The sequence below is a fragment of the Halichoeres trimaculatus genome, unplaced genomic scaffold (genome assembly GCF_033239565.1).
Source record: "Halichoeres trimaculatus isolate MK-OKI-2021-1 unplaced genomic scaffold, fHalTri1.1 fHalTri1_scaffold_18, whole genome shotgun sequence".
Taxonomy (NCBI): Eukaryota; Metazoa; Chordata; class Actinopteri; order Labriformes; family Labridae; genus Halichoeres; species Halichoeres trimaculatus.
In genome coordinates, this window is record NW_027437196.1 from 4,728,808 (window position 1) to 4,743,512 (window position 14,705).

The 14,705-nt window shown below is 43.5% G+C and overlaps 1 protein-coding gene across 1 annotated transcript; it reads left to right on the forward strand.

Annotated features, from left to right (window-relative positions):
- Window positions 1-285: 285 nt before the first annotated feature.
- On the forward strand, window positions 286-12,327 carry kbtbd2 (kelch repeat and BTB (POZ) domain containing 2). The gene is made up of 4 exons (XM_074693809.1): window positions 286-504; window positions 3,428-3,994; window positions 8,847-9,012; window positions 9,163-12,327. Exons 2-4 carry the CDS (start codon window positions 3,822-3,824, stop codon window positions 10,720-10,722), a joined length of 1,899 nt encoding a protein of 632 aa, XP_074549910.1. The 5' UTR covers window positions 286-504; window positions 3,428-3,821; the 3' UTR covers window positions 10,723-12,327.
- Window positions 12,328-14,705: the final 2,378 nt, after the last annotated feature.

Here is a 14,705-nt window from a genome sequence, read left to right on the forward strand (position 1 = left end):
TCTCTGGTGGAGATACAACCGAAATTGTCAGGAACATAAAAAATATAGATTAGAGGGCTGGGAGCCACTAGTCGAGTAAGGACCTTTGATAAGACTTCATAGAAGGTGGACTACTTGAACGATATTTTACGGTATTATTTCCTCATATTTTTATATTTGATACCTAAAATATTGTCTCTGTCTGTAGAGCACTTCGGGCAGCTTGATTAGAGTGCATGAAACATGATATTAACATAAAGATGTCCAGCAGATGTCGCTGTTCCTCTCTTGACTAGGACCAGGCCGCCGAGTTTACACGCATGCGCAGTGTCCCTATTTGGCCTGTAGTCTTTCAGGCGCTTCTGATGCGCTGAGAGGTTGTCCGCTGCCCAGCGCTTCAACATAACACTTTAATGTTTAATTCCAGCTCCAGAAGCTCACTCGGCACATTCTTCTGACGAAAAGAGCCAACACGACATCACACAGTGAGGATTCTGCGAAGAGTGACAGCTAAAGAGCCTGAATGTGAGTTGTTGAAGTGGTAAACTTGTAAGCTCTGTTAGCAGTTAGCTTAGCTGAGTGCTAGCAGCATGACCGCTCTCTGGTTCGGCTGCTGCGAAGGTTTGTGTCTTCAAAGTTCTTTTTGAGTCCACATAAAGGAAGCAGAATTCTGACTTTCAAACAAAAATTGAGTTAACTAGCCACTTTGCTCGTAAATATTCCGTTACCCCGGAACTGTGGAGCTATAGTCGCTAAGTTGCTAACTAGCTACACTTGAGCTAGCGATGCAACATTACATGAAGGCTAACTGATTAGATGTGTCCGTTGATCGAGGGGATGATGGTCATCTTTTTTCTCAATAAATCCGCAGAAACATTGATATTTAGGCTTCTCTTGTGAGATATTATCAATAAGATCCGTGTTCAGCATCAGGCCTGTCTGTTTAATGATACTCTGCCTTGTTTCAGGCAGCACAGAGGGTTTGTTTTGGACAGGGGTGGTTAACGGTAGGGATGGGTATCGTTTCAGTTTTATCGAGTCCGGGTCTGCTTATCGTTTCTGCTCTTTTTGAAGAGTAAAGAAGTGAACCCGCCCTTATTTGTGGGCCATTAAGACCCTGAGAGTAAACCGTCTATTGTGAGAATGATTTGTCTTTATTTTCATTAAACATACTCTTTCCCATTAGGGTACATCAAGGGGACTCACTAACCTAAACTGTTTAAATAAAGCTAAGAAGAACATAATCAAAACACTTTATAATACAAAATAATAAAAATATACTACATTTTGCATGCTTTAAGGTGCTGTACAGACTATACAGGAAAGATAGTTTTCAGATAAAGACACTGTTTCCCATGAGCACCATCACCTACTGTTGCAAAGGGGTGACTCTTGCCAAGAACTGCATTTGATTTGGAGAGCCGGTTATTTTTATTTATATAAAAAGCGGATTGTACCCTCAATTTAAAATGAGATTATTGCCAACAAAGTTTTTTATTTCTTAAAGCTATATCCAGTATCCATGGTTGGGTCGCCTGGGACTGGATTGGTTTAAAGCGATACTCTGGGATGGAACAAGCTGGGTCCTATCACAAGGTTTAGGGCAGAAATTACCCCTACAGCACTGTTTTTGTGCAGCAGAAGCCCAGAGCGCACGCACTAAACACCCCCTCCCTGCTCGTCCGCCGGTTTCCTCTGCAGTCAGACGGGGCCATATTTTACTTGACCAAAAACACAAATAAACTGACTCCCACTGAAAAAATCTGATATTGTTCTGCATTCATGCTTTATTTCGAGAATTTTCAGCGCGTTTCTTTCACACCAAAACACCCCTAAATAATGCTCTAGTTCTCTTCGTCCTGGCAGACTACCTGCGTTTGTTTATATCTGGCACGCCGCGCGTGTGGACTGATACACTAAGCGGCAAGCTCCTCGTAGCCAGAAAGTAATGCGCTGAAAATACTCTAAACAAAGCATGAATGCAGACCGATATCAGATTTTTTCAGTGGGATTCTGTTTATTTGTGTTTTTTTGGTCAAGTAAAATATGGCCCCGTCTGAGTGCAGAGGAAACCGGCAGAGGAGCAGGGAGGGGGTGTTTGGTGCGTGCGCTCTGGGCTTCTGCTGCACAAAAACACTGTTGTAGGGGTAATTTCTGCCCTTAACCTTTTGATAGGACCCAACTTGTTCCATCCCGGAGTATCACTTTAAGGCACGTAGAAGTCCCTATGACAGCACCACACTGGCAAAGTATTGCAGTTAGAAGAAGATAATGTTCATTTCAACTCACAGTCAGCAGTTATTCTGCAGTGGTCTGTTCAAACTTGAGAGTCTATCAATAAAATGAAGAGTGAGGTTATGTTAGCTCTGCTTGGTGAGGTTGGAGTTGGTAGATGAGCTCTGATAGGACAGAACGAGGACTCACTCACGTTACATGTTACAGACATGTCTCATAGCACAGGGCTGTGAGGAACGCTAAATATATCCAGCTACTAAACTACGGTACAAACTGAGTTTAGAAAGTTTGCTTTGATCTAACCCCCCCTCATATGCTTCAAAACAAATGCACGCCTTGGTAAGACAGTTGGTGATAGTCTTCATAGCGCCTTCAAATTATAGATTATAAAAAAAGCAAATAGATAAAAGTGAGACTATTTTAAGATCACTTATAAAGTTCTCACAGCGTCTACTCATATTGATTTGATACTAGTATTTGTCTCTCTTGCAGATCTAGCACTGCTTGTGTCATGGCTTGAATGTGCAAGAAAAACACCAGTGTTGCCAGAAATGCTAGCTCTCTTTATATTTAAAGTGAAACAGCAGTGTTTGAAGAAACTGAAGATGTTCTGAATCTCATGTTGACAGCTGTCGCGGGGCATGCTAACACAAGAGGTGTTGGAGAAACTGACACCAGATCAGTGGTTGTCATGGATGTTTGCTGGTATCAGCACGCTGCAGGCTTGATCCAGTGTTGAAAGCACAGGGATGCAGAATTCAACACCACAAACATCTGAAAGTTTTCTTAATACTTTACCTGAAACAGCTCTTTTGCATCTGTTTTAGTCTATCTTATGGCAGTTGAGATTTTATAACTTTCAAAGAAAGCTGTGTCCGCCATCGTTCCTGGAAACTGTGTACCCCATCTTAAAGATGACTGAGACACATGTACTTATGTTCAGACAGAGAGCATGTTAGCTGAGGGATGCTTCAGGGAAATGGGGCCTGAGTTCTGCAAGTTACAGTGACTGTGGTTGTAACTGTGAAGCGTAAAGTAGATCATGAGTAAAGTAGGTTTTTGTTGCTGGCAGTGTAAATCTGTGTAATTCAGAAGCAGTTTCATTTATTTACCGTTAACTTACAGATAATTGCACTCGTTTGGTGACAAAGAAAGATGAAACAGACTGTGTCCATGAACTCATCACTCATCTTTATTTTTTCTTGTTTTTCAGACGAGCACTGATGTAGCAGTGTTGAGTCAGTCACCGTGCTCTCCCTCTACCTCCACTCCCCTAGTGCCTCACTGCATGACCTCAGACAGCAGACCAGTCTACGGAGAGAAAGAGTCTCCTTCCCTCACCTGGGACCCCCTTCACCTGGACTCCTGACTGCGACACCCTTCAGCCTCGACACCAACTCATCTTTCAACCCCTTTCCTGAAGAAGTTCTCCCACACAGGAGTCGAACACCTCCACTCGGACCAGTGGAGGTGTTGGAGAGCTGTCACATCCGCACCCCCTTTCCCCTGTAAATCTTTAAGAATATTTTTTCTCCTGGTTGGTTTGAGTCCGGTTCTGCCGGCCGTGTGACTTTTCAAAACTGGGGCGCGATTCATGGGATGCAACCATGTCGGATCTCAGTGAGCGCAGGCCGGTCAACACGGACTACGCTGTCTCCCTGCTGGAGCAGCTCAAGTTCTTTTATGAACAGAAATTACTGACTGACGTTGTGCTGCTGGTGGAGGACACAGAGTTCCCGTGTCACAAGATGGTCCTGGCCACATGTAGCTCCTATTTCAGGTGAGTGTGAAGCTGCTGTTGTCAGGGGGTTTGGTGGAGCTTAGTAAGTCATCGTCAAAAGGGCGAGTCCGCTGTGAAGTGATAAGATACGGTATTAAACGGTTTTAGGGACGTAGTTTTTGGTTCAATTAGGGGATGTAGCGTGGAGGTAAAGGTGCAAAGACTTGACTTTATTAGTTCAGTCTGCGTGAGATGTAGAGATAAAAAAGCTTATCTAGGCCTGTCACGATAACAAATTTTGCTAGATGATAATTTTCCAAAATATTATTGCTGATAAACGATATTGCTAATATTATTTTGATTTTTTTATCCATTTTTCATTGATGTAATTGTGATAAATGGGATAATAAAGTGAGTACACCATATCAAAAGCAAGAAACTTTAATTTCTTAAGAGTATTTAACTGTAATTAAAAGGTCAGGATCTTTTAAATAAAATAAATTAAACAAAAAATATAATCAATTTAACAAACAAGAAAGAACAAAAATACGATGACAATGAAATGGACTCTCTTTAAGAAAAAAATACATGTCAATGAAAATAATTAATACTAATCAAAAACAATAAAACATAGACCCTGTCTCTAAAGAAAAAACAAAACTAAGAAAAACAACAGCAATAAAAACTATAGCCTAAATAAAAGGGAGTCTGTCAAACCTTTTTTCACATTTCTGACTGTCAACTGTATTGAAGGGCTGCATTTCTTTGGCAACGTAGCTGTCTTTGAGCGCCCACCATTTGGCGCTTTTATTTCTATTTACTTCGCAGACCAAAAGCCTCAGTAAGAGCAGATTGTCAAAGAACAAGGCTCTGCTGCACCTCCCCTTCGTCGCCACTATTTTTAAACAAATGCGACATATCAGCTCGTTGGTGTTCATGAGCTCACAGGCGGCTTAAGAACCGTATCTTTCATGTAATCACTCATATAAGCGTGTGTTTCCTCCTTACCCCTCAGGACGCTCGCTTCAGCTCTCTCCATGTGTACGCGCGAGCAGCTCCGTCTTCACCCCAAAGATCGCATTTTTGACAGATGCTCACTCCGCTATAAATCCGCTAAATTTGCTTCAGAACTTATAGCAATTAATAGATTTATTGATTACCGTGACAAGCCTAAGCTTATCCCTGGACAACACCACTGAAAATTTAGAGAGCAAAATAATATCCAGAGCGGCGTTGTTTTGAATGTTATATTTTTTCAGACCTTTATTTTCCGATGTAGAACCTTGTTGAAATAAAAATCTTACGCATGAGCAAATGCCAGATATTTTCTCCCCTTCGATATAGAAGTCCCAAACATCTGCAGTGTGATGCGTCTTCCTCAAAATTATCTGAACTCTTCATAAAAATAAGACCAGTTCATAAAGTTTCAGGTGTTTTTCAGTGTTTTATTTCTCCGAGCTCAGATCGCAGGAAGCTTTTTTCCCTTTTGTGCACTTTTTGTGCAGTCCTGGTATCCATACAAAATGTGTCAAAATCAAAGATTCCTGATCATTTCATCCAAATTTCCAGGGATGCAAACTAAAAAAATTCTCCAACTCATTTGTCGCATGTCTCCTGGACGGTTTAGTATTTGTGTTGAACAATTTCCATCTGATTATGAGCGAGCTTTGTGAAGCACAGCTCACCTGAGTCTGTCTCCTACAGTTTCACTAAATAATGCACCATACAGCGCCAGGCTTTTGTGTTTAAAGACGTCAATTATTCCCCTCATTCTGATTGTGTGGAGGTGTAGGTGTAGGTACGCTGTTGTTATGAATGTAAGTGCTCACCTTCTACAGTTACGATAAATAATGCACCACGTTGTAGAACAAGCGAGAGCCGCTCTGTATATGGAGGAGAGAAAAAACAGGAGGATGCTGTTTCCTTGAAAGCCGAGGCTGGAGTCATCGTCTGCACCGTCTCTGATACGCTACACGGAATAAATGAAGCAACCTCTAACCTGTAGTCCTACAGACGGATCCCTCAAGGCCCTCGGGAGGCCTCATTTGTGCGCACAACATTGCATAATGAAGTGTGTGTGCACTGCGGTGAAGATGACAGAGCAGCAGCCTCAGCTCTGGGAAGAGTCCATCTGTACATGACAGGAGCTCATGCTGCATTTGAACACCCTGTCTCCCCCCTCCCTCCCTCCCTTCCTCCCCTCGCTGACTGCACACACGCATTCCAAGAAAAGGTCCCGACAACTTGATGCCGCTCACACAAACCGCCCGGCGTTCTTCCCCTCCGTTTCCCACGCACTCGTTATCTGGTGCGAACATGCAAAGCATTTCCCCCGCAGGTTTTTCGGAGGTGTCGCAGCGCTTCCTCTTAAAGTGCTACTTCTTCCTTCCTTCCCTTTTTTTTTTCCTCTCTCTGTCTGCTGCCTCTCCTCACACGCCTCGCTTCAGGGGAGGAAAGGGGAGGGTGTGAGACTCTGGAGGGAGCTCGTGTGTGGAGGGGAAAGTCTGGTCACGTAGGTCTTGGTGAGAGATGGAGAGAAAGGGGAAGAAAGAGAGGAAAAAGAGGGAGGGGGTGCAGGGGTTTGCCTGCAGGGTTGCGTAATTCGGCCTGGCAGGTTCAGCCCCTGCTGAGCAGCACACAGACACACTCCCCCAAAACCCCCAGACAGGAGGGCAGAGCCGTGCTGCAGACAAAATACTCCGACTAACCGAGCTGTTTGAGACAGTTACTTTCTGTTTTTCAAATCTATAAAACAAGAGAAAAAATCCAGCTTCCAGTCATAAACATTCAAAAGTTGAAAGTTTCTCTTACAGAAACTGTCTTAGTGCACCCGACGACTGATCTGTGACTTTAATCCATTTATTTTTCATCTTGATAAATCACCTCTCTGAGTCTGTAACATCTCTACAGAAAGTAAAGTGTGAGAAATCTGCAGTCAAAGAGGTTAAGAGGCACTGACTCACTCTGACGAATAAAGACGTAGAAGTGTAGGAGGACCATCGAGTGTCGGAGCACAGAGAAGCTCACCTGGAGCTGAGCAGAGTTAGCCCACGAGACAGGTGCTCACTGTCATCCTCTGTTAGTCAGGAGGAGAGGAATGTGAAGGTGGGTGGACGGACGACAAATGTCAACGACTGCATCTGCCCCAAAGAGAAACATGATATTTAAACTATTCTACAGCCAGAGATGTGCTTCTGTCGCTGCATCTGTCCCAGTGTTTTAACAATAAATTGAAAAAGACTTTTAGAGAGTCACCGTCCTGAAAATCTGTTCCTCAGATGAGTTAATCTCATCTTTCTGTGACAGTTTCTTCAACAACTTTTTAGTTTTAAACCTATTTACTGATATCTGCTTGAGTTAATGTACAGCACACAGAGGTTGGAGCTGCTTTGCTGAGGGGAAGTTTATAACGTGGTGTGTTTTGTAGGTAAGCTGGCAAAGCTCCAGCTGTCATTAGGGGCTCTATTCACTCTAAAGGAATCATGTTGGATGGCAAACAGTGGACCAGACTTCATTTAGAGTTGCAGCAGTGTCACTTTGCCTAAACTTTGATCAAAAAAAAAAAGAAAAAACCTACTTTTTTTTTAATCACGCTCATCTCCGGCGCTCCACCCTTTGATCCTCTCCATGATCTCCATCGTCTTTTCTCACGATGGCGCCGCTCTTTCTCTCTAAACTACAGCAACACATCCTCAGTTGGAGCGTGAGCTGCCCCCTGTCATCTCACATCTTCTCCTCATATCCATGCTGAGCTCTCATCCAAAGAGCCCACCGCTCTCACCCACAGAAGTTTACAAGCAGCAAACATTTGCAATCGAATAAAAAAAAAAATGTGGATTTAGGAATCTTCTCTTCTTTGTGTTTTCATTTGATTAGTCATGCACTATAATTTTGTGATGTCCTAGAATTCAAATTCTTTATTTGGGAACCTTAAAGTGATACTATCGTGTCTCTTCGTCCTGGCAGACTACCTGCGTTTGTTTATATCTGGCACGCCGTGAGCGCGGGCTGATACACTAAGTGGCGAGCGTCTCGTAGCCAGCTGTGGCTCTGCAGCGGAGGTAGCGCCGTTTTACGACACGATGAGAACTAGAGCCTTATTTAGGGGTGCTTTTGTGTGAAAGTATTGCGCTGAAAATTCTCGAAATAAAGCGTGAATGCAGAACAATATCAGATTTTTTCGGTGGGGGTCCGTTTATTTGTGTTTTTGGTCAAGTAAAATATGGCCCCGTCTGAGTGCAGAGGAAAGCGGCTGACAAGCAGGGAGGGGGTGTTTGGTGCTTGCGCTCTGGGCTTCTGCTGCACAAAAACACTGCTGTAGGGGTAATTTCTGCCCTAAACCTTGTGATAGGACCCAACTTGTTCCATCCTGGAGTATCACTTAAAGCAGATATGCGATTAATTAGATAAATTAATCACAAATCTTGTAATTAATTAGATTAATTTCTTAAATCGCCTGACAGCACTAGTTTTTGCCTTTGTAAAGAAGTAAAAAGTTAACTGGAAATCAATGTAGTTCGCAGATGAGAGGCAAGAATTTATTATTGTTGGTGTTTGGTCCAGTTTTGCAGGACCAACAACGCCTTGTTTGTCAGAAAAACAACAGTCATACCTGATGTAACTTGGCAGAGTGATGGTCTTCATACCTGGGGTTTTACATCCTCTGTTTTTAAATAAGAAGGTTTCAATCTGAAGCTACTTTCCTGTTATGATACAGCTTGCTTTTTTTTTTGGTTTAAAGTATAAATTTTTATGTATAAAATATTCCAACACCACAGCATTTTGAAACAAAAACAAGAGCTCAGCGACGTTTTCCGACTGAACCTCTGATGTTGTGAGGTCTCTAAACAGACCAATAAACTACTTTGATTCTGTGAGATGTGATTTGACACCATCATCTTTCTCTCCTCAGGGCGATGTTCATGAGCGGCCTCAGCGAGAGCAAACAGACCCACGTCCACCTGAGGAACGTGGACCCGGCCACCCTGCAGATCATCATCACCTACGCCTACACGGGAAACCTCGCCATCAGCGACAGCACAGTGGAGCCGCTCTACGAGACCGCCTGCTTCCTACAGGTCTGTTTAAAGAGTGGCATTTAAAGTTAGAAAGACGACTCAGATGTTTGTTAAAGCACATTTTAAAATCCACTTCCTGTGTCTCTTATTGAGGTTTTGCTCGTGTGGGGTGACCACATGTATCTGACTGTCTTCTGTCTCCGTCCTCAGGTGGAGGATGTGTTGCTGCAGTGCAGAGACTACCTGGTGAAGAAGATAAACGCTGAGAACTGCGTCCGCATGCTGAGCATCGGCGACCTCTTCAGCTGTAGCGAGCTCAAGCAGAGCGCCAAGCGAATGGTGGAGCACAAGTTCCCGGTGGTGTACAGGCAGGAGGCGTTCCTGCAGCTCTCCCACGAGCTGCTGATCGACGTCCTGAGCAGCGACAACCTCAACGTGGAGAAGGAGGAGACGGTGCGGGAGGCCGCCATGCTGTGGTTGGAGTACAACATGGAGGCTCGCTCTCAGCACCTGTCCTCCGTGCTCAGCCAGATCCGCATCGACGCGCTGTCAGAGGTGACGCAGCGCGCCTGGTTTCAGGGTCTGCCCCCTAATGACAAGTCTGTGGTGGTGCAGGGTCTTTACAAGTCCATGCCCAAATTCTTCAAACCTCGGTTAGGCATGACGAAGGAGGAGATGCTCATCTTCATGGAGGCCATGTCGGAAACGCAGGGCGAGGGGTATGTCATGTCCACGTCCCTGCCCACTACCGTAGTCTGTTACAGCCCGCAGGCGGAGAAAGTCTACAAGCTCAGTAACCCCCCAGGAGACCTGCAGAAGGTGGGGACCCTCGTTACACCGGACAACGATGTGTTCATCGCCGGAGGTCAGATCCCCCTTAAAAACTCAATCACCAACCACGGGAAGAGCGGGAAGCTACAGGCCGTGTTTCGCTCAGTTGATAGTTTCTTCTGGTTCGACGCCCAGCAGAACGCCTGGGTGCCCAAAACCCCCATGCTGTGTGCCCGAATCAAGCCCTCCCTGGTCTACTGCGAGGGCTACATCTATGCAATCGGCGGCGATAACGTGGGAGGAGAGCTGAACAAGCGCACGGTGGAGCGCTACGACTGCGAGAAGGACGAGTGGAGCATGATGAGCCCGCTGCCTTTCGCCTGGAACTGGAGCACGTCGGTGGTGGCTCATGACTGCATCTACGTGATGACCCACGACCTGATGTACTGCTACTTCCCCCGCGCTGACACCTGGGTGGAGATGGCTATGCGCAAAACCAGCCGCTGCTTCGCCTCCGCAGCCGCCTTCGGTGACCTCATCTTCTACATCGGCGGCCTCCACGTGGTCAGCAACTCAGGCATCCGCCTCCCCACCAGCACCATCGACGGCTCCTCTGTTACCGTGGAGATCTATGATGTCAACAAGAATGAGTGGCGCCTCGCCGCCAACATCCCCGCTAAGCGTTACTCGGACCCGTGCGTGCGAGCCGTGGTGCTGCTGAACTCGCTCTGTATTTTCATGCGTGAAACCCACATGAACGAGCGCGCTAAGTACGCCATCTATCAGTACGACCTGGAGCTGGATCGCTGGTACCTGCGGCAGCCCGTGTCGGAGCGCGTGCTCTGGGATCTGGGGAAAGACTTCCGCTGTGCCGTGGGGAAGCTGTACCCCTCCTGTTTAGAGGAGTCCCCCTGGAAACCCCCGACCTACCTCTTCTCCCCCGACGGAGCGGAGGAGTTCGAGGTGGACGGGGAGCTGGTGACCCTTCCTCACGTATAGCTCTTACCCCCCCTCCCCTTCCTCGCTGACTGAAGCTGAGGGATGAACACAAAGGGGGGGCGGATCACATCTCTGAAAGGGTTTGACGGATTGTGTGTTCTAGAGGTCTCTGGAGTCCCGAGGCCTGCGTTCGCTGCAGCTGACGAACGATGCAGCCAAAAAAAATTGAGCTTGGAGAGAAAAAGATGCGCCTCAAAAATACTAGTAATCTGAAAATTCTTGGTTCTTTATTTCTTTTTATTTTGTGACACCTGTTAGATATTATTACAAGTCTGTCATACTGTTTCTACAATGTGATAATCGAAACGTCAGCAGATTATTGTGATGATGATGAGGAGGGTGATGATGCACTTAACTGGTAAACCTTCTAGGAATGACAATAGCAACTGTACCAAAATCTCCCACACCCCTCTGTCCCATCACGGCTCCTCCTTATTTCTGTTTCTTCTCTTAGAGGAACACGCTGCTAAAAATCTGTCGTAAGAGGATCAGAAAAAATGAGCTTGTGTCGTTTCATGGCTCAGATTCACAGCAGAAAATAAATCATGAAACATTGAACTAATCTGAAGAATCTTATCAACACTACTCCTTTGAAAATCACTAAGTGTTTGACTTCTTGGTGGAGATTTCTCATCACTTTCAGGTGTGGCTGACAGGAATGACTGAGAAAAATACTAAAAAATGACAACTTTAGCACTTCTCACAAACATTCATCCACATTAGCAGGAGTTTGAGATGCCATGATGCCATTTTTTAGAGCTTTCCAGAGCGAGTTTGATCCTCCGAACGCAGATTTAAAGCAGGGTGCTTCTTGAAAAAACAGAATCTCTCTTTTTCTTTTCCAAATCCTCCTCCCAGACGAGCAGAAACAGAGGTTGTAGTTGTTCAGGAGGGGGAGCCGTGGGAGGAGGAGAGGGTTTAAAAAAAAAAATGGTGACTGCAGGTTCGGTCATCCATCACCTCTCCTCCCTCATCGCTCTCACCTCCGCTCTGACTCCACCGCAGCCTCCGCTCGCCTGTCTGTCCGTTTGCACACAGGTCTTCCACACAGCCGCCGACAGTCTCCACCTCACTCCATCCACCATTGTCACATGATCAGCACACCTTTATTTTCCACCAAACACACACACAAACACACACTACTCCACTCTCAGTCCAAACACAGGTTATCTTTCAGGCTCATGCATTTTTTATTTCCAAGCTGCTGAAATATATATATAAAAATATATATTTTTCATAACTGTTTTAGTGTGGGGAAAATAACCAGGTCTATTTTGTATTAGTGTCTTTTTTTAATTTAATATCAGACATTACTGTAGTGTGATTGTGGCTAGATTTCCATTCTCCTATCAGATTTAATTCTACTCGTGTGAGCATTGAGGAATCTTGCTGCTGATTGGTTGCAAGAGGAGAAGAGGGCTGGCCCACCAGCAGTAGTGGAATAGAGGCGGGAGGAGGGGTGGGGGACAGGTAAGGGAGGGATGGGGTCTTCCTCCTACCTTAAAAACATGAGCACGGGTGCTTCATGACAAACCTTACTAGCATGTTTGGCTGCATCATATTCCTTTGGCACTGTATTTTGAATGAACGTTAATTTATTAAAAAGCATACCAAAAACGTTCCTGAAAAATGTCTCCATGATCCCGTTTCTTTGTGTGTTGCAAGTTTTTCATTTATTAAGTGCTTTAAAATTTTTCACCAGGTTTTTGTGCTGGTTTTCCTCCTCAAATGTCTGAATTATACCAAAACATTTCTTTCTCTTTTTAACACAAGAAAAATACTTAGGTTACACATTTTATAACACTTGTGAAACAAGTTTAGAAATTTAACTTTCTGTTTGAGCTTTTGCTGAAATGTGAGAAAAACAAAGGACAAATTAATGGAAAAAGCCCCTGTGAACAAAGAAAGAGTGGTCTCTAAAATAGCCTTGTCTCAAACCCTGCAAACTTTTAAAATAGGCACATTGGGGTATTTTTCCTTACAAAACTGTTTTTCTGCTCCAAAAACATTCAAGCATTAAATGTCAAAACCACATTTTGCTCCATGTGACATCCAAAATTCTTCCTTCTGAACACTAGGACTATTTTTACTGGCGTTATCAAAACAACTGCTCACAGTAGTAGTACACAGGAATATAATTTACCATAACTAGAACTATTTTTAAATCACGAAGAGGAAGCAGCCTGAAAGGATGGAAAATTCCCCCTTCAATCTTTTTTTGGGGGATATTTCACTCAACTCTTGAGTTATTTGAGGTGATTAAAGATAGTCAAGAGTTTAATCAGTGATTTATTGATTAATTTAAAGAAATAAAATCCACTTTCCTTTCACTCAATCGAGGACCAGTGGGTGTGAATTCCTGTTGGACGAGGCCTCCCAGCTCATGTGTCGCTGTGATGTTACTGAATTGTTTTTGAACAGCACATGAGTGCATTTTCGTCCAGCCACGTGTTCACACGACAACAACCTCATCAACAACTTTGTTTGGCTGACCTACATTTGGACTCAGACACAAACCCAGAGGGAATAAAAGAAAGAAAAATAAGCTGTTTACAAAAAAAACATCAAAGTCAGCGCTGATTTTTTATTTTTTAATACAGCAATATAATATAGGATCACTTTCTTCTCAAATACGTTAAAAGCATCTGTCAAGAAAATATTCTGTGAATTTTAAATTCACATTACATTCATATAGTTTAAATATAAAAAGAAAAATATATCAGAGAATAAAAAAACAAACAAAACTCAGCTTTTAACCGCTGATATTTTAATCCTGAAAACAAAAAAATCCAGAAATGACTCAATGTCTAAAGAAAGTTTTAACAAAACGACAAAATAAAAGTTTCAAAGACAGAAAAATGATGCTCATTACAGCTGTAAAACTGGACTGGACAGAGCATGCTCACTGGACCACTTTAATCCAACTGTTGTTGAATACTTGTAGCATGGAGGGAAAACATCCTGTAAGCACCTCAGAAATTACACATTTACACGATAAGATCCACATAAATAGAATATAATGGCTGCTTTGTGCAAATACACACAGTGGTCCACAGGTCGGGACTTGTTCCAGTGTTGTCATGACAAAACATGGATATCTATGAGTACAAGTGTTTACACAACAAATAAATAAGATATCTGACTTTAAACTAGCTTCAAATATATTTCTCTCAGTATATATGTTATGACAGCAAAGTACCAAAAGGCCTGGGTGAGGGATGACGACACCCTGTCACATACACACAGGAGGGTGCAGGTTTCCTTCATAGGTTAGGGTTTTCAACACATTTATCAAGGGCACAAAATCAGGCGTCAGGTTCACGAGGATTCAAGTATTCACAATGTGGTCATGGCAGTAACATCATTCAGTTTTCAGTATTCATGTCAAAGTTGTAATTGGCTAAAAAAAAATATGCAATACGCTGAAAAATCATCATGAGGCTTTCTAAATATTGGGAATTGGTTTATGATTCTTACTGCATTACAAAAAGGAAGTGTTCAAAGAAAGATGAATAATACAGCAAAAAGCATCAAAGTTTTTTTCATTGGGCAAAAATAAGTTGAAACAGACTAAATAAATAAATTCAAGTCTGTCTTCTCTTGATATTTGGTCACTTGGGATAGCTAGCTTGACTGAGGAAGCTAGTTTCTCACCGGCTATCATTTACCTTTTAAGGTAGCTACAGAGAAAAAAGCTAGAGCTCAAGCCTGTTAGCTCGAAAGCTAGCGCTAGCAAAGCTTACAGCTCTAGCTTTAAAGATTACAGATACTGAGCTTTCTTTTTTAGTCTTAAGCAATCTTGTACCAATTCATAGCTGATATTTGTGGTAAAATACACTAAACAGCGGAGCAGAGTTAATGTTAGCATCCATACGCTCAATAAAGACTTTTTATTCATTGTAATTGAAGCTAAAACGTTTTAGCGCAATGCTAGCGCTAGCGAAGCTAGCAAGCTCGTAAAGAGATACAGATACCAGTCTTTT